This window comes from Meleagris gallopavo, chromosome 4, assembly GCF_000146605.3.
Source record: "Meleagris gallopavo isolate NT-WF06-2002-E0010 breed Aviagen turkey brand Nicholas breeding stock chromosome 4, Turkey_5.1, whole genome shotgun sequence".
Taxonomy (NCBI): domain Eukaryota; kingdom Metazoa; phylum Chordata; class Aves; order Galliformes; family Phasianidae; genus Meleagris; species Meleagris gallopavo.
In genome coordinates this window covers 52788956-52809121 of record NC_015014.2, presented here as the reverse complement: position 1 = coordinate 52809121, position 20166 = coordinate 52788956, and the positions used below count along the sequence as shown (strand labels likewise).

Sequence of the window (20166 nt, the reverse complement as noted above, 5' to 3'; positions counted from 1 at the left end):
TCCAGCTCCCTCCTTGTCGCTGCATGACATTTACTGACTGTCATTTAACTGAAATTAGGTTCTGATTTCATCAGAGCTTATGCTTAGTAACTTCATGGAAACAGCTTTACATGGTTTTCTAGGAACTATAGCATGTGTTACGGCACACCGTTGGTGGTAGTGAAGTAAATTATCTAATTTATCTATTATCTAAGTATTATTACCTAATACTTAGATACAAGCTAGAGATCTAAGACTGCGGGTGCTATAACAAAGCTATATCTTATTTCTGTAGTGGGCAGAATACAATTTAGAAATGGGGGGAAAATACCTTTATAGCATAAAAAAAACAATTTAGAAGAAGAATAGTAAAAGAAATTTTGTTTTTTAGGTGTCATCCCATTTCATGGCTTTTCTATGTATGGTAAGTGTGATTCTTAACAGTCAGGGATTTCTTTTTATTATATCGTAGTTTAAGGCTGTATGTACTTTTCTGTAAGTATATTCCTCTATATATTCTATTTTTGTGTATATAAAAGCTCTTGCATGTGATTCTTCCAAGCTGCTTCTACTTCCTCACATTACAATTTTATATCATATGCTGTTTGAGAGCTAATCACTGAGCTGTTGGCCTCCAAGTCAAAAGTAGCATCTTAATGTATATGAATAGAGGGAGAAAGTTCATTTGCAGAGTTCTCCTTTGCTCATGCTTCATATCTTCTAGGTAGACCAATTTATCTGTCAGTCTTAAAAACATGAATTATGTGAAAGGCCTGCTGCTGTATTTGTCTTCGAATAGGAGTTAAAGGATGTTAAGTGATAAGTTGCTGCTGCCCTGCACAGAGGACAGCTTGATTATCAGCAAGATTTCCCAGGAAGACAACAGAAAAATCCCCCAGTTCTCAGATGTAACAAGGCATCAAGGCATGTTACATAGCAGATGTACTGCAGAGAGGTGCTCAGACACTACGAGAGTATGTGTTACGGGTTTCCAGAGGTGGTGGTGGTGGTGGTGGTGGTGTTGGTTGGTTTGTTTGTTTTTGAGGGGGGACGGTGCGGTGCGGGATGATATAACAATGGTATTTGGGCAAGCAGAGAAGACTATCCAAACTATCCTTAAAATGCCATATTTAGCTACTAATAAAATCTAATGATCCCACTCCTTTACCTATCAGAGATAAAAGGCAATTTAAGTATGAAATAGGAATTTGGACCTGAATGAGGAATATCTTCTGAAGTAAGAAGCAGCTTGGTTATATACCCCTCCTTGAGCGTTCACTAGGAGGCTTTCAATTTCTTCCATGAAAAACTGCTTTTCAAAATGTTTGGATTTGACTCTGCCCTTTCGAACAGTGTTATGAAACTGGGTGGGAGCCTCTTCCCTCCCTCCTTTCCCCTTTTACTTGGAAAGGGCACAAAATAGACAGGCTGTGAGAAGGAGAGAGACTAAAAAGGCAGGCAGCAGAAACACGATAGTATGAGTCCAAGCTGTGTGTGCAGCAGCTGGGACCAAGCAGCTGCTCTAGGTGGAACTACCTGGGACCTGATGTAAATGTCGTATACTTTTGCATGTTTGCGCACATACTCTCGTACAGTGCCACCTGTCAGGCACTGTTCTCATATCCTCCTGGCCTTTATGTACAAAAGCACTTTGCCAACTCTTTCACCTCTGTCTTCAATCCTTACACATACACACTAGTAAAACCCTCTGCTTTTCTCAATCCAATGTAAATACATATTTCTTTGAACATCTCACCTTGCCTTAGTGCTGCCACCTTGCATACACAAGCACCATTATTTTCTAGTAAGCCATCTTCTCTGATTTATATATGTAAGAGAATGAATTCACACATGCAGGTTCTAAGTAGTTTAGATTCTTGAAATATTAAAAACTATATGCTAGAATGTATTGTATTCCCTTGCTTAACTTTGTACTTCAAATGGTAGATTATTTTAACAATCTTTGAATAGTTTCTATAGCATAAGTTTGGTAAATTGTGCTGATATATATTATATGGTTTTCACCATATTTCTTGCCTCTAACCATTGAATTCTTTTCACAGTTTACAGCATAGTGTCAATTATAATTCTTCTATCCTTTCAGTTGCTCCACTTTGTTTTCTGTACCACGAACCTTCCAAATTGTATCAGATATTCCGTGAGATGTATGTGCGTTTTTTCTTCAGACTCCATTCTATCTCTTCTCATCCCTCTGTAAGTTCATTAGGAATTAAAATCCAATCACTTAATACTCTCTATAGAACAATATTATACACTGGCATAATTTTTCTCTGTGATTGACATATATCCTTATAATGTAGTAAAATATTTCAGGCAAGCTTGGGAAGGACGTTGGATATTGTTTTCTATCTCAATTTCAATCTTCACTGAAGAACATAATGCACTTTATGAAATCATGCATTTTGCTTAATAGGCTTCTTAATTCAAGCTGTTATGTAAATACATATTCTGTCCTGTTTTAATTGATGACATGCAATTGCTCACTTAAGTGCTTTCTAGCATAGATGGGCTATAAGATAGTCAAAGATACACAGATATCTTTTCAGTGAAATCATGTTAATGTCTCTTTCTTTAACACAACCATCTTTGAGTGAAAGCATGTGCTTTTTGTCATTATTAGATACTGGAGATACAATTTAAATAACGTGATTACATTCACAGCCAGCTGTTTTAACTGTAAGACAACGGTAGAAGTTTTTGCTTATCTTCTATTTTTTAAGAGTGGAACATAGTAGATGTTTTTCTCTTCTACCTCACAAAAGGCTGAATAGTTATTTTTCAAAGCATTTCCTGGTTAAAAGAAAATCCTTTCCTTGTATTTAATATACTGTTTCGAGGCTGGCCATCGTACTTTCAGACATTAATAGTGGGGAAACTGGTTAGACAAGTATCTATTACCTTTTATGGTAATTTCTTAAATTTTAAAATGTGTTTTTATTAAACTTATTTGTACCTATCCCCATTGCTGTTTGTTTCTGTTATCAGAGAGACTGTTTCTCACATCCTCCATTTTTTTTTTAGCATGATTATCATAAAAGTGGAAAGTAGGCATTCAAAGTAGATCCTGGCACACAGCTGAGAGCTGAAAGGGGTTATCAGAACATACAACATTGCTAATATATACATAAAATTTTAGCTTTAGTGACCAAAGACATTAGAGTTGCTCATGCCCTGCTTACCTGAACTGTATATTCTATCATTAATAGTGTTTTATTTCTTGAATTAAAAATTCATGCATACTTATGTGCCCGTACTGTTTTTTCAGATTTGACAGCATGAGTGTTAGTATTCAGGATATGATCTTGTTTCATTAGGGCATTGTGTCATTGTGTTTGCTGTTTGAGACTCTTCTACAAACTCATCTGCCTCAACTCTTTTATCACCTTCGAGAAATTGGGGCTCAGCCGTAAGTATATCTTACTAACTTGATATAAATGTTACGGGTTGTCATTAACTTGCTGCTTGTCCTTTTGTATTTTAATTTAAAAGCCATGAAAAATTATTAAAAATTATAAAAACTGCAGGCACGAATGTCCCAATTTTCCTTGAAAGTAATTTGGAGTCCTTTGTCTAACGTGTATGCGTACATTGTGCATTTCCTTCAGTATGTTCTATGAAAAAGAAAGGGTAATTGCTCTTTGTGTTTATATGAGAAATGATAGGTGTTATTAGGTTAAGTTTCAATAATTCACATCAGATCTGATTGAACTAAGGGAAGAGTAGAATATTTTTATTTACATTGTGATATGCTCATTAGGGCAGAAACTATTGAAGGAAGAGGAGAGAGCAGGTGGTTGTCATTCTCTGTAGTATATTCATGGCACCAAGTGCAACGGAATGTGAAAATCTTACTGTTATAATCAATATTCATAATAGTAGCAGAAACTGATGAAACATTTGAGGTAATAAAAGCTGAGATCATTCTAATTTAATTGTTTGGTCAGAATATTTCAGTGATAGAGGATTTGTCTAATCATGGGAGTGAGCAAAATCTAACTACTACTGTTTATTGCTTGTTTGCAGACTACGAATTTCATTTAAATGGATGGTACGAGCATTTTCTGGTTATTTAGCTACAGATCAGCTCTTGCTCCTGTGGGACAGAATCCTAGGGTACAACTCCCTAGAAATTCTTGCTGGTAAGGGAATTATTTTTACAAAATATGGTAAGTCCACGTAGATGTAAGGCAAATGCTTGTTAGCTCAGTCTGTTCTGTGACAAGAAATCTTAGTAGTTCTTTGAATGCTGAAAGCAGATTATATGCAAGTCAAAGAGAATACCTTTTAGAAATAGTATAAATACCACACCTCTAACAAAAACATGAAGTGATTTTTTAATATATTTCTTTTTTATAATTGTTTTCTGTGATAGCAATCCAAAAGTAGTGCTCTGAACAGAGCATAAGATGTTCTCCTACCTTCAGTGGCAACATTTGATGTGGCAATGATTAAGATTTGAATTCATCACCTTTCACAAAATACAGCATTAATCTTATGGGAAGTACGTTTTCAGTACTTAGCGCAACTGAGAGTTGTCCTGATTTGCTGTAATTCTTTTTTAAAACCTTGTCTTTTATGAGACTTTGACAGTTCTCTACTTTATAAAGGAAACTCTGTTCTAAGATTTGTGCAATGTAGAGGCTTCTAAGGAAGTTTTATGTATCTTCAGTTGGATCACAATTTAAATACAAAGAATGTGAATAAAAGAGAAGTTTTAGTTCCATTTGTAAGAGACAGCTATATAGATATGTATACCTATATAAGAGATTACAAAATGAATTAACATTTTTTCAAATTATATAGTATTCACAATTAGAATTGTTGTCATTTAAATAAATCCAAACTATTGGCTTAGAAATAAAATCACCTTGTTCCTTGCAATTAAAAATGACTCATCTTAAACACAAGCATTTTTACTCAAACTTTTCTGAAAGGATGTTTGTTGTCCTATCAGTTTTAGTGAAGAGCTAAAGAAACTCAGACATTGACTGTATATTATTATTCAAAATCAAACTAATTATTCTGGGGAGAGAAGACTGATATTTTAGATCAAGATTAATAGATTAATCCTAACCACCAATTAATAGGTCATCAACTTAAATATTGGTTTGTTGGCTTTTTTTTTCCTTCCAGTCCTGGCAGCTGCTGTATTTGCTTTCCGAGCAGTCAACCTGATGGAGGTGACATCATTGGCTGCAGCTGAAGTAAGGATAAGTTTCACTTTGAGGAGATTGAAATAGTTTCTGATGCTTTGCCAGCCACAGTAACCTAAGCCTCACATGGCACGTGGTACATAGTGCAAATGTTTCTGAATAAATTCTTATCTTAGATAAAAACTAGGTAAATTTTGAACATGCAGTACAGAATACTTCTCTGGAGTAAATGGAAGTAGAAGTATATTTGTTACAAAAATGCAGAGTTATCAAACTTATGTTGTGTAATTAGCACTTTTTTTTTTATTTTATTCTCGAAATATGTTAGTGGGATATATTGTTTTTAAAACTGTTGTGGAGATTTGTGCTTTTTTTCTCAGTATATTTTACTGTAGCTGCTTCTGTACTTTTTAATATTACAAAGATTTAATGAAGTTAATTTTCTTAATATTGAATCTGAAAATTCATTGCCAGTAGTATCATTGTACAGATAGGAAATGGAAAAAAAAACAACCCACTCATTAAGATGGAGTTTATTATTGCTTATCTGTACTAGTTTGTTAAAATAGACTTTTTTCCAAAAATCTTTAATACATATTTTTTGTTTAACTTTGAGAGATTGTGATTGTTTTGATTTTTTTTTGTTTTGTTTTTTTAAACATACTTCTTCAGAAGACATTGACTCTTTGAGTCATTACATTGGACTTGCTTCACAAGTACTAGCCAAGCCACAGGATGAGGATTCTTAATTCCCAATTATTTTTAGAAGCAAGTTGAAATGTTAGACCGCTTGATGCCCTATATACTTCAAGTAAGACTAAAGGCTAAAATAAAGTTACTTCATTTTATATAAGTAATCATATACTTTTTCTTTGAAGTGTTAGGATGAAAAATAAGGCAAGAGAAGTTTTTGGCACACTGAAGTAAACCAGTGTAATTGGTTTCTAGTCAGATCTGAAACTGTTGTAATGAGTCAATATTGAATCTTTTTCTGACTTCTTTAGCTGCTTTAAAGAAATGTGATTCAAATGTCAAGTTTAACAAGCCTTTTGGGTTTTTTTCCTAGGCTGTTCTTGCTGACCTTTCAACCCTGAAGGTTATGCCACTTCTTCAAATCTTCTTGTTTGCTACTGTTACCTGATCTGCTTCAACAATACTGATACCGCGTTTCCAGCCTCTCATGAGAAGCTAATGATCAACTATGCAATGTCTGCATAAAACCAAAATTAAACTGTATGTACAATATTCATTTAGAAATCTTAATAGAATTTTCTAACTGAAAACAGTAACGTCACACAGAAGTGTGTGTAGTGCATGCTGCTGACTTTCACTGCAACAATGGTTATTACTTGTACATTAAGAATGACAACTTGTGCAAAGAAATGATTATGAATCAGTGTCTAAAATGCATGTAATATATAATAAATAATGTAATTCTTCACTTGAGTGTTGTAATGTTAATTTCAGAATTATAAAAGCTCTCTTTTAATCTTAAATAACTTTTGTGAGCTCACAGCTTAGAGTATATCAGATCTAATATCATAAATTGAGAAAATGAAGATACTTTAATTTCTCTCTCAGGCGTCTTCTAAACTCCTTCCCAGAGTCTCATCAAAGGCCCCCTGTTGTAAAATATGTTCCCCTGTAGAAGTCTTGAGCAAAGCTTCCTTCTGAACTTGTTGAAGCCAGTCCATGCATGAGCCAAGATATTCCCCTGAGAATGATGCCAAGAGTTCTTTCACAGTACCCCACACCCTTTTTAGGAGGGCAGCGTTATGTCTTTGCCAGTTTTCCAGTCTTGGTGATTCAACAGCTCAGGCTGCAGGTTGGAATCCAAACTCATATCAGTGTGTGACGGATTTTCACTACACTGTCAGGCTGGCTTGTTGTCTGTTAGCAAGTATACCGCTTTTGAGGTCTTCCAGTTTTTTTTCCATTGTCTTGTTTAATACCAAAGTGGAAATTACTAATGTGATTTGCTTAAATATATCTTAATCTGTGGAAAAGATCAAAGTCAAAAGGACATAAGGGGTTGTGTAGCCACTGAGTTTGCCATGGGACTTCTATCTTCATCTAAGTTACATAAGATGCGTTACTTTCAGAGTGACCTATTGATTTCCATGGAAATGATAACAGACATAAAGAGCACAATAACATGATTAGATAGAGCAAATTTTCGACTACAAAGCACTGTTTTTCTACATAGTCACCACTGTTAGCTATGCATTTTCACCAGCAATGAATAAGAACCTGCATGCCATGCTCATAAAAACCTGCACCAACAGAGGTGACCTGCTGTCACCACTGCTGAAATGTACCACCAACACCTCCCTGTATTTTCATCTGCTGTTTGTTCTCCATAAACATTCAGCAAGTGTCCATGAATGTCAGTGGGTGCCATTTTTTCCACGTGGAGGAATTCAGTGACACACTGGTGGAATTCATGGAGGAATTCAATGACACTTCGTATGCACTTCTGTGTAGAATGCCATTTTGTCAGACTGCCCCTCTGCTGCCATCTGTTGCATGGCAGTGAAATGTAACAGAATATGTGTGGTAAGATTCAACTTCTGCTGCCATACGACCAACATCTGCCTCTGACATCATGGGCTGACATCATAAAATAGGAGGCATTATTTTCAGAGCAGCCCATGTACATATATGTATATTTGTGGTATGTACTGAATGTGTTTCAGTGAAATACAAATCCTTATAATTTGTTCAGCAGTTACCTGAAAAGTGGTCTTAGCCATAGTCTTGCCTTAATTTGAGCTTTATGTCTGTGGTTCTAATTATGTCTACCAGTATAATATAGGAAGAAACCAACTCAACTTTTATAGATTGCTAGTGTATTTATAAGGCTGATTTTAATAAAAGTAAAGCTTTGGATTGAGCACAATCACTTATTATGAAGAACAAAACTATTTAATAGGTTTGACATTGAACAAGAGTATTTTTAGCAATTTTCTTCTGGATGGCAAAATAGATGTTTTCATTAATATTTGACAGAAGTGGTTTTAACATTTTTACTAGAGGCTTTTCTAGACATTTAGTTTTAAAAAAGAGGACACATATGACAACTTTTATCTTTACAGACAGTATTACCCTATTTTACATATGGGGAATGGAGGCATAGAAAGATTAAGAGATTTGCTAAAGATTACAGAGTAAATTCCTAGGCGATGAGTAGTCTCTCCTGAATTCCTGTTTATATTTCAGGAAGCTCAGTTGTGTATTAACTACAGGACCTTCTTTCAGGACAGCACATCATGCACATCTACCTCTAAAAATTGAGCACTTTTTATTGTATGTTTTAAGTTGTCATTTTTTGACACAGACACAGATACATGTAGGAATAATGAGTATAACTTCTTTAGAATAAGATTAAAAACAAACTGGATCCTTTCCTTAGATTTCAACTGTATTCTCTTAGAACGTTCTTGAAATCTGTTCTTAAAAAACTGCTTTTACTAGGGGTAAAAAAAAAAAAAAGCATCAGTTTCTCCTTTTAGTTCCAACAAAATATTACGCTTCAGTTTCTGGGTGGTATTTGTATTTTTCATCTCTCTTGTTTAAATAACACTCCTTCATTTCAAATATTTATAAAAATAAAATGACTGGCTTCTATCTCACTGTTAGATACTTCTTCTAGGCAATATTCATTTTTGAACTGTTAACTCTGAAGAGCAGTTCAAACCTGTTTAAATCCACTGTCTTATCATTTGACTTCCAAATTCATAAAACTCACTTTTTGTTTATGCCATTAGAAACAAGGGTCAGATTTTGATATAAAACCATAAATAAATGGACACTTACATTGATTTAAAGAGACTTAGCTGAACTTTGAATGGCTCAATTTAGCCAAATTGTTTTCCTTACTCTGTTTCCCCCGTATGAGATCAACAGAAAGAGGTGTTTCAGTACAAGAACCAATTATTTCGATATCTGCAGATAAAGATTGATTTTTACTGTTTACCTTTAGAATTCTGGCTATGATCTGTCAAAGATTTCTTGTAATTTCAAATAGACTGTTCAAAAAAATGCAAAAGCAAATAGGCTTTTCTAAAAATGTAACCAAGTTATCTTGTTTCAGTACTTCCAAAAATATATTGAAACTTTCATCTTGATGGCTGGGTAATGGAACAGCTGAATAACTAGAACAACCTCTACTTTTTACTGGATTTTTTTGGCCACAGGAACAAGTTTTATTATGGAACAAATATTATTATTGTTATGAGAAACGCAGTATAGAGATTGTAAAACAGCTAGATATCCCAGTAAAGGGAAAAGGTTGGAAAGAGACATTGCTGCAAGACAAGTATCTACATGTTACCAGAAACTAGCAAAAAATTGTACCCAAAACTCTATTTTACTCTCTTCTAACACAAAGAAAGCCAATGAATTTTATGCAGTTCTTCCAACAAGAATGAAGGGATTTTACTGAATAGATTGCTGTGTAGAGATCAAATATCGGAATCTAGTGTAGTGAACTGCTTATCAGCCCTAAGTAAGAGCTTATTTAAAAGCTACTGAAATACTTTGCGAAACTGTGGGAGTCTGTTCTCGATTGGGAAGGAGAAGAGACTTTCTCCTTTATCTGATCAGTGAAATACTTCTCTGCTATTCTGTCAGGTATTTTATGTTAGGAAATGGGGGAGGGAGGGGAGGATGCAGGAGTGGTGAGAGCAGCAGGGCTCTTCCTTTTCCCTCCTTTCTTATAGCCTTTTCCTGTTCACGCCTCACTGCTGGCAGACGGTGCTGCTTTCATCCCCAGAGCGGACACTGGAAAGGCAATCAATCCAAACCAGGGTTTGAGATTAGCAGAGCTCTGTATCTCATGTGGCCGGCCACAGTCAGCTTCCTCTGGCTGCAGATAGCTCATGGCACGTGGCTGCTGGGCCAGAGCGCAGCAGGGCCTGGGCTGGGCCTAGTGGAGAAGTCCCCCCACTGTGAGAGGGGAAAAGATGTCTCCTTTCTCTGGTGGCAGCTTGCAGAGGCTCCAAGCTCTCTGCACAATACCATTGCTGTTGCAGGGCACCATGCCTGCCAGCAGCTCTGTGGGAATCACTGGCTGCCATAAAGAACAGCAGGAACTGAGAGAGCTCCGGGATGGAAAATGAGTTCTGCTGCTGACTGAAATTGGTCATAGATTTTTATTCTTAGCTTTTTTAATACCTTAACGAAAATGCTGGAGCAGGGAAGATTGGTTCGATCTGGTGGAATGGTTGCGCTTTGCTTTAAAACAGCGTTAAAATTTCTCATCTTAGTTTTTTTTTTTGGTCAGGTCATAATACCGAATGACTGCCATACAGACTCTAATCACACTTTTGGGAAACATTTCAGGATGCTTGTGTTTCTGCGGATGTCATGTGGTGCAGCAGCATCCAGTAGACATCAACAGGAACAGAGCAAATATCTGCTTGAAATACGGTGTTTGCCTTTGGTTCAGTGTGCTTTGCAAAACTGCAGTGCATAAACTGCTGTAATGTGATCTAATCGTGCTAAATACTGGCTGGAGATCAGTCCTAAAATGGTGGCGGGATGGATAATGCTGCTTTTTGGCAAACCATTTCATTTATTTGTTTATTTAAGACTGCACTCCAGCCCAAGGAGGTTTACCTATTTCTGCACCGTATCAGACATTACAGCCTGCAGAAGATGAGTTTCACATTCTGTGAAGTCATCTTTCAAAATCAGTGTGTTGTTTTAGATGCTGAACTACTGATATGTGCTAGCAATTATCTCTAGAGAATTAGCTTTATGGAGGATCACAGTGCTTCGCCAAGCGACACTGTGTTTGGCTGAACAGTTTGAGCAAATTGTTTCTTTTGGGATTATGACCAAAATAAATGGAATCTTTAACAAAGGAGTTAAAATACTCAATTTACGTAAGACAAAGCAGGCAATCAATTTCTGTGCATTGTTTTAAAAGACAAAAATTGGAATGAGATAGTCAAAGACAAAATCTTCTGTAGTAACAGAATATGTTTAGTGGATATCTGACAATAGTTTATTCCACAAGTGCTACATTCTGTAATTCTTTTCTTGCAGTTATTTTTAGTATAAAGTTATGCTCTTAATGAGTCTAGTAATAAAGAGTAAATCATTACAAATATATGTTGTAAAAATCAATTGTACTTAGTTTGCTCTCTGTTTGGAATTATTATCTAAAGTTGTTTGATTATACGTCTAGTGTCAAAACATCATCCCTCTCCGTCTCTCCTTTTTAGTGCTTCTGGGTTACAAAAACATAAGCATTGCTTTGAAGCCCAGTTCTGGTTCATTAGTGTTGACTGGAAAACTGGCAGTGTTACAGCTTGTGATGGAAGCTCTGCGTTCATGTTTACTCCACAGCTTCCTTCATAAGGGCATATTTAGACATTCAAATTCAGTTTGTGATACACTGGAGATATTCTGACCACCCAGTCTTGGAACAATCAATTTCTCAGGCTGGAGGTTAGTCTATGTGTTCACTCAGAGTTCAAAAGAAACCTGTTTGAGACCATACTGAGAAGCTTGGCTTTAATGGAAATCACACACAGTTGTGTATGTAATAACTTTCAATCAGGTAACTGAATTATTCCCATTGTTACATGCTACATAAAGTTCATCCATATTTCTTGGCTTATGTTGAAGAAGAGATCAAGACAATCGTTTGTAAAATAAACTTCGTTTTGTGTACAGTAGATGCTTACGCAATGTTCTAGAACATGAAGAAAGCACAAAATAACAGTATATTTTCCAGAGAATGAGTAGAGAACAGTGAAATCTGGATAAAAAAATGAAACAAAGATCATCTTATGTGATGTGTAGAAGAGCAATTTGAGATGTTAGCAGCTTTAGACTTTTTTCTAGTTTGTCAGATATTTCCTGGTCTCTGCTAATGATGAAATTCTCCTTTATATAAGGGTCTTTACATAAATAAATATTTATATTTTCCTAGTTCAGGAGCAGAAACTTTAATTCTTCTCATAATTCTAGCTGTGTTTCCAACTCAAGGCTAGCATTCTTAAAGCTAAGCAGTCAGTCTTCTCTACTTTTAGAAAGGAAAATGCCATCTTTTCTTCAGCAGTAAAAAGAAAATTAAATGTAAAATGTTGCAGAATACAGCTCTTTATGGATATGTTTCTTTTTCACAAGTTACAAACAACTTAATGAAGAATAATAAAGAATAGCCTCAATGTTTTTTCTCCTTTTGTAGAATTTACCATAAATCTCTCAAAAACTGGACCCAACCCAACTGAAATTACTGTATTCTCAGTGCAAAAATAAGCCATCTTTTCAATTAGCTCTAGACTGAAATTTTGCCCCTTTTTAGGAAACACCATGGTGAGAATATTAAATAGCAAGCACAGGGTAAATATCTCTTTTCTGATTTCATTCCAGATATTTAGCCAGAGAGATGGTTATTGATACTGCTCAGGAAATTGTTCCAATGCAAACAGGTTAAGATTGCACGCTCTGCTTTTGGTGGTGGTTCTGGGCCATTAAAAGGCAGGGTTAAATGGGACAGAAACTTTCTTTAAAGACTCAGGGCTGTATTAATATTTTAGTGAGGATTAAAGCTGGGCACTTTAGCATTTTATTTCCTTCATACTATTTCTTTTATTTTTTTTACTAGCCCCCTTATTTCTTTATGAGTTTATGGGCCACCTGTTGTCTAAAAGGCGGAGCTGTTAGGATTTAAGAAGTACACCTCATCTCATGCTCTTCCTTCCAGCTTAAGACTCCCGGGACGTGGTAACTGCCCTGCTCTAAGGAGCAACACCCAATGTTGTAGTTCATGGTTTGCCACCATACCTCTCCAGTAATTCTGGACAGGTGCCACAACTACCTCAAGTCTGCATAATTCAAGAGGCATTAGAAACCTAATATTTGGGGCTTTGTAGCTAAAAACTGTTTATTAAATTTGTCTTCTTCAGATTACAAAAACATAGAGATTGTGGTACCAGTCCTGGAGTGATATTGAAACTTTTGAAGGATCACAAATACTAGCTCCAGATTAAGTGGAACATTGCTGGTGTTAGCACAGCTAATCCCACTGGGAATGCATCTCTGGAGCCAAACACTTCTCAGAGTCTCTCTTCAGTCTTTCAAGATTGGCTCTGAAGATATCCTCTGAACTAATAGTAGTGTAAATATAATGACAAATAGAAAATCATCAGGAAAGGTTTACCCATTGCCACTGGATGTGCAAGCAAGCTGTAAGCATTTTATCAGGTATATCGCTTTCAGTAAGGCCTTAAAGTTATTTATTCCTGTGTCCTGAAGATTGAGGTAAAATGTGGAAAAACACCAGGTTCATTTTCTGCTTTTCACAGGAAACTCACCTGCCTCCTGTCCAGTCCTCTCATTTTGGCTGCAGCTCCCCCAGCTGTCCTGCTCCACCAGGGCTCCACTCCTCTCCCTGGGCTGCAGCTCTGGCTGCTCCTGAAAGTTCTGTCCATGGGTTGACCATATCTGCTGCTGCACCTCGGGCTCCTTCATGGCTGCACATGGAGATCTGCTCTGCACGGTGCGCCTATGCTGCAGGGGGACAGCCTGCTCCACCCTGGGCCTCTCCTGGACTGCTTGGAACTTCTGCTCTGTGCCTGGAGCAACACCTTTCCTTCTCCTGCACTGACCTTGGTGGCTGTGAGGCCATTTGTCTCACAGTTTCTCAATCTTCTCTCCCAGCTACCACTGTGCAGAAGTTTTTTCCTTTCTTTAATCTGCTCTTGCAGACCACAACCAGTGTTGCTCATGGCTCAGCTCGGGCAGTGGCAGGACCCCATTAGAGCCTCTGAAAAAGGCTCTGATCTGACATGGGACAGTGCTGGGCTCTTCTCAGAGGCTAATCCTGCAGCCTTCCTGCTACCAAAACCTTGCCATACAAACTCAATACACTCATTTAGATATCTAACTTTCAGCTGAACCCTTCCCTGTAATTTCCTATTAACTACCACAAATGGTTTACAAAAAACCCCACCTGTTAAAACTTACTAAGTACAGGTAGATAAGTCATATAAAGGTTGTATCAGAGAAAGCTGACAAACTTCGTCACTGAATGCAGAACATTTTTGTCCCACCCCTAGCCAAAATTCCTAATGTCATCATGAAGGCAATACAGGGAATAAAAAAATCTAAATTCTTTGAAGGTCAGTCCTCAGAACTCCAACGCTCAGAAAAGCTTAGCACACTGCACACAGCCTCCAACCATCACAACCTGCAAAGCAAGTAGGAGCAGAAATAAGCAGTATGTACTGTTTCTGAAGATGTAAGTTTTATACAAAATTTTGCTCTCACTTTTTTTTTTAATTCTTCTGAGAAATACAGCTGCTTGTTGTGAGTCATAGTGCCAAATGCCCAAGGTTGCATTTGCAAGTAGGAAGACCATCTGTTTCCAGCTTTCTTATAACTGAGGATATGAGGATATATATATATATATTCTTTCTATTACCTAAAACCAAAGAACACACACAAATAAATAAATAAATAAATGAAACACAGTGAGATGAAGACAAAATAGCTGTATTTTATTTTCTCAGCAATGGTTTCTATATCTGCTTCAACGTCCTGAGTGATTTGAGACTAGCTGTCTCTGCCTCTGCAGAACGATCTTATTTATGATGTGACACAGCACTCAGTACCTGGCCGCACATGCCATTGCGGTCTGATGGATCTGGGAAGAGCTCCTGTTTACAGGATGTGCAGCTTGCCTTCAGAAATTCCAGGAAACAATCTGATTGCTGTGACCTCAGAGCAGCCATTTCAATTCACTACAAACATCTGATAATAGAATTGTATTTATGCAACATATATGATTTCACCGGGTTTTTTATTACTTTCTGCTAGTTATAGATCTTAAGAATATAATCTCACTTAATTTCTGTCCTCTGAATGAATGATTGGCTGTTCCACCTTTCAGTCAACAGCTGTTAGAACCACCAGAACCACATCTGAAGTAAATCTCCAGTCACTTTCTTCTTGCCTCCACATAAGGGCATTCTTTGTTCTTATCCCAAATATTTACCTAAAGAGGTAAATGATTTCCATTTTAAACACCTAAGCTGACAGCATTTTTCTCAGACCTTGCTCATTTAGACAAAGAACGGCTCTATGTATTAGGAGCTAACATGGCTTTGGCTCTTTATTTAGACAGAAAAAAAAAAATCTTAAAGTTGCTACATAGATTATGATAATGCAGCATTTCTCTCGGATACAGCCCATCAGAACACCTCTCCCAGCCAGAACAGACAGACTCCATCCTGAATGGTTCTTGATACAAGTGAGTAGAAAAGCTTTTTTCTTCCAGTGAAACCATACCCAAGCATGCCCCAGGAGGCAGTCTTCACTACTTGCTGTGAATATATAGCACATGCTAAATTACTATGTCCAAATTCCTTAAAAAAAAAAAATAATAAATTGTGGCTTCTATTCTAACATTTCTTTTGGTCAGCATGCTTGTTATAAAAAGCAAGTCCTGTAAGTAGTGGCTCTTATCATCTCCTGATTCTTTCCTTGTTTGCTCTCTAGCGGGAAGGAATAGGCAGTCACAAAGCACTTACTGTCTCAATGCCAGGTAAGGGGAGGTTTAGATTTACTGAGATTTAGAGAAGAAATATTACATACATGCTAGGATTCTTCTCTTCATGTGGCAAATTATTTGCACTTCCATCCCTCTGAGATAGCCTTTTTTAGTGACTCATCTCTACAGCTACCGCTTCTGTGTTGAAATTGGTTGAATTCTTACAAGCTTGAGAACAGAAAGATGGCAGCCACGTTGTTTTACTGTACAGATTGGTTGTGTAATATTGCTGCTCATTAGACTTTAAGAAAGGTTAAATGGATATTTTAAAGTCAATCTGAACTGCAAACGAACTGATTATGACTTTACTGAGGATGCAAAATTGTCACAATCAAAGCCTTCTTAAAATTTAATAACACGCCTGGACTTTTACTGTCTGGCAACAAATTTTAGCTGGAAAAAAAAGAAGGGGTATACTGAGATAAGTACATCAGATAAGGTCACATCTAGATCTCAAAGGTTGTCTCTTGGCAGTTCTCAGCATACTTCTGATCACTGTAATCTGTAATGTATTAATTCCATAACTGTTTTTGCATTACTCTTGAATGTCCTTGTAGCTGTCAAAACATATAACAGCCCATCATTCTGTTGCAATCTAACCGTCATGCCAAATAATGGTCAGTGAGATAAGAAGATTCCTGCTCGTCCATCACTAATAAGGTTGTGTCCTGGCAAGCTGTTTGGCTCCTGCTACAGATTCCAGAAATCAAAGCGCTGCCTCGGATATTTTAGTCATTCATTCTGTCCATTGTTTTCCTTCAGATTTGGTATCTCTAGATATGCCTCAAGTTATTGTGTAAACAGATGGAATCATTGTTTGTTTCTGAAATAAACAAAACTCAACCACATTCTGAACAGCCAACATCTTCCAGCTGGAGTGGCATCTTTGCTCTCATAAAAACAACAATAAGAACAAATGCAACAACCTGCAAAAAAACAACCACAAGCAAAGCTTCCCTGCTAATGGGAGACTCAGCTGCAATGAGTATTCACTGAATATTCTGTGCTTTCCAATACTTTTTTAAATATATATTTGTACTTGTTTTATTCTGAAGTGTCAGAGAAAAAAACCCTGCAATACTACTGATTATACTGTGATGGAAAAAGAAAACACCATAAATTAGGAGACATCATCAACAATTTCTCAGAGAGCTACATGCTTCGTTTGCAGTTAATGACAGTTCCTTCTCACTGATTGAAAGATATGTTGTTATTTTACCAGCATTTTAGCCTAATTCCAGGCAATTTGCTCATTTCAGAGAGACCCAGGCTCTTGGTCCTTGATAAGATCATAAGGGCTAATACAATCATCAGACAAGGAGAACACTTAATTCACTTCCATTCTCTCTGTTCTAATTTCATCATTGGACCTTGATATTATCTGTAGCCCATAATTTCTCAGTCCATTAAGGACTGGGAATACAGGACCACTTAGAATATTTATTTTTTCTCTTGAGCAAGCAACCTTCCTTACAAAATATAAACTTCAGTAACTCATAAACAACTGCGAATGGGTTCCTTAACTCTACAACTCCATCTTCATTCAAGATTTTATCAGCGTAGGAAATAAAAGAACTGCGAGGTTGTGGTTAGTATGTTTTGCATTAGTTGCTTACAGATACAAATTACTTCTCTACTCAAGAAGAAAGCTGAATTTTATTAACAAGCTTGTTCAAAAGCGATTGTTTCTGTTCACACCAGTTGTGTAGAATCAATTGTTCTCTAGACAACTTATAATAATCTGGAGGTCATAAGTTATTTGAATTTACATTGATTTACTGGCAGTTTTTATTTGCAATGTTTTTTAATAAATTAATCTGATTGTCTTAATTTATACCCAAGCTTTTGCTTGTTATCTTTAAATCTATCTGACCTTCCTTCATTTATTTTTCAGTCTGCACTTTGCTTTGCCCCCCAAATTTCTTTCTCATCTGTTTCTGTACGTGGATAATATTTTTCCTTCTGAGTTTTCATATGAACTCAGAGAATTCTCATAATGTGGAGAGACTGTAAATAGCACCAAAGAGCAGAACAGATACTTTTTTTTTATTTTATTTTGCTCTGCTGTTCAAACCTGCTCCCAAGGGCCTTTTGGACTGGCCAAGCATATCTATTGGAAAGCACTGCATTAAGCAGCTCTGAAGATTATTTCCTCTCCTTTTTTTTTCTATTTAGATAAATCAATGTGTGCAGCAAAACAAGATGGAAGGAATTTGCTGATTGCAAATTGCTGATGGAAACAGCAACGCAAAGCAGTAAAAGAGACCATTAAAACAAAACAAAACAAACAAACAAATCCCCCTAGCTTTCTGCTCTGAAGATCAATGGAAGACAGGACCCAAAGAGAATCTTAGGTTATCCATACAGCAAAGCACATTCTGAAAATCTGACCAAAAACTATACAAGACCATTATTACTGATCAGGACTGAAAGTAACATAAATGGCTAAAGTCCAGATCTTGATATGAGTTTGCCTTCTGCAAAAATAGACAAACATATGTACTTGTGTGACACTGTGAAAGCAATGTATCGAGTATCCCTGCTGTCTGACAGGAAGGTTGCTTTACTTAAAACAGAAAACACAGTGAAACACCTTTAACTTGAAAGTATGCAGGGACAAATGATGTCAGCATTGAAGTCTTCCCCACGCCTCCTGTATTCTTCCAAGGTTGGTGACCACGTGGAGATTTTGGTAATGACTCTTCGGGGCATTCAGAAGCTGATAGGAATCAGTTCTTTCATCATGTCTCTGTGATTCATCAGGATTTGTTCATTACTCTTTTTCATCTGATCTGTGTGTCTTGCAAAACTACACACAGATGTGCTGGTCTTCATGATCTGTGAATCTGGATGTCATTAGCACAGACCCTTTTATTGCTGCATGCTTTGTCAGGTATGTCAACACCCAAACATTGCCATTCATTCTCCATTTGCACCAGCTTCAGCCTTTCAGTTATATCCAGAGGCAGAGAAAACACTCTTAAATTGTGTTAATTACAAGTATGGTAACCCTGAGAACCCAGGGTCTGCCTCTGAATGGAGGGGGTGACTTAAGGGAAAAGGATGAGATACTGCATGCCCTGAGAGGCTTTGAGGTATTCCCTTGGTATTTCCGACCAAGATCAGCCCTCAGATCTCACAGAGACATAGCAGCAAAGTTTGGAGGAAGAGCCTACAAGCTATAGGGGAAAGCTGAAATCAGGCCAGGTCAGCAAATAAGATGTATAAATCCATAGGACTGCACAGGAGATGCATGTGGAGATGCTGAAGAAGCTGGCTAGGGTAATTTAGCAGATCTTATCATCTTTGAAAAGCTGTGGCAATGATATTTACAGCTAGTGTAAAGAAAAAAAAAAAAAAAGCAGCAAATGTCACATCTATCATCAAAGCAAGTTCATGGAACTGCAGGACAGTCGGCCTTACACAGTGCCTCTCTCTGAGAGGATCATGAAGGAAATCTTTCTGGAAGGCATTTCCAGCCCAGTAAAGGACAAGAAGTTGATTTGGAGAAAATAGCACAGATCTGCCACCAGGTTTGCCTTTTATGATTCAGATTGGTTACTAGGGCCAGGCTGGGTGTTAGGAGGTTCTTCACCAGAGGGCGGTGGGTGTGAAACAGGCTGCCCAGGGCAGTGCGCACAGCCCCAGGCTGCTGGAGTTCAAGAAACGCTCGGACAACGCCTTCATAGGGTTTAAGTTTGCATGGTCCTGCGTGGAGCGGGGAATTGGACCGGGTGATGCTTGTGGGTCCCTTCGTACTCGGAATATGCTGCGATCAGAGCAGCACGCCTTGGTTTCAGCGAGGCTTCTCACACAGCACAGTAACTCCCCTGCAGTCCAACAGGGGAGGTACGGACTGGGCGAGCAGTGGATGGAAACCAGCCCGGATCACTGTACACAAAGCAGTGGTCAACAGTCCAGGTTCAACGCATCCATTCTACTGATGTATGGCATTTCTATGGGATGCAAACAGTCCGCACTCGCCTGTTTTGCGTACTCTTTATGAATACCCGTCTTTTTGCACTGTACGATTACCCAATCAATTACATTAACAGCCGGTTTCTGCGTCTCCATCGGGGAAGCTCACTCCCTGCGGCTCCCCTCCCCGAAGTTACGGCACAGCGCCGTTCTGCACCAGTACCGCGGGGCGGGACGCTGCCGGCTGCTGCCTGCGGCAGCGCTGGGGCTTCCCAGACGCCTCACAACACCTCCACGTGCTGCCTAAATGCTTTAAAGTACCGCGTGCTTTTAGCTGAACGAGGTTCAGCTGAAGCGCAGCACGCAGGGCGGCTCCTTCTCCTCAGAACTGCCCTCAGGTGACCGCACTCCTCACAGCGCTAAGGACGCCCGCACGGACTTCCGCAGGGCGCGGAGCGGCGCCTCCCTCCTGCCCCCCCAACCTGCGGGTGCGCCGCTCGCGCAGAAGCCCCGCCCCGTGCTCCCCCG

General features: G+C 37.9%; 1 protein-coding gene across 1 annotated transcript in view; it reads left to right on the top strand.

The window, feature by feature from the left end:
- The window catches only part of TBC1D19 (TBC1 domain family member 19), a 46057-nt gene extending 39458 nt beyond the window's left edge, over positions 1-6599 (top strand). Inside the window, exons 16-21 of the mRNA XM_010710318.2 lie at positions 371-403; positions 2084-2193; positions 3315-3406; positions 4024-4139; positions 5134-5204; positions 6220-6599. Coding sequence (XP_010708620.1) covers positions 371-403; positions 2084-2193; positions 3315-3406; positions 4024-4139; positions 5134-5204; positions 6220-6294 — 497 coding nt within the window. The 3' untranslated portion in view covers positions 6295-6599. The remainder of the gene's footprint in view (positions 1-370; positions 404-2083; positions 2194-3314; positions 3407-4023; positions 4140-5133; positions 5205-6219) is intronic.
- Positions 6600-20166: the final 13567 nt, after the last annotated feature.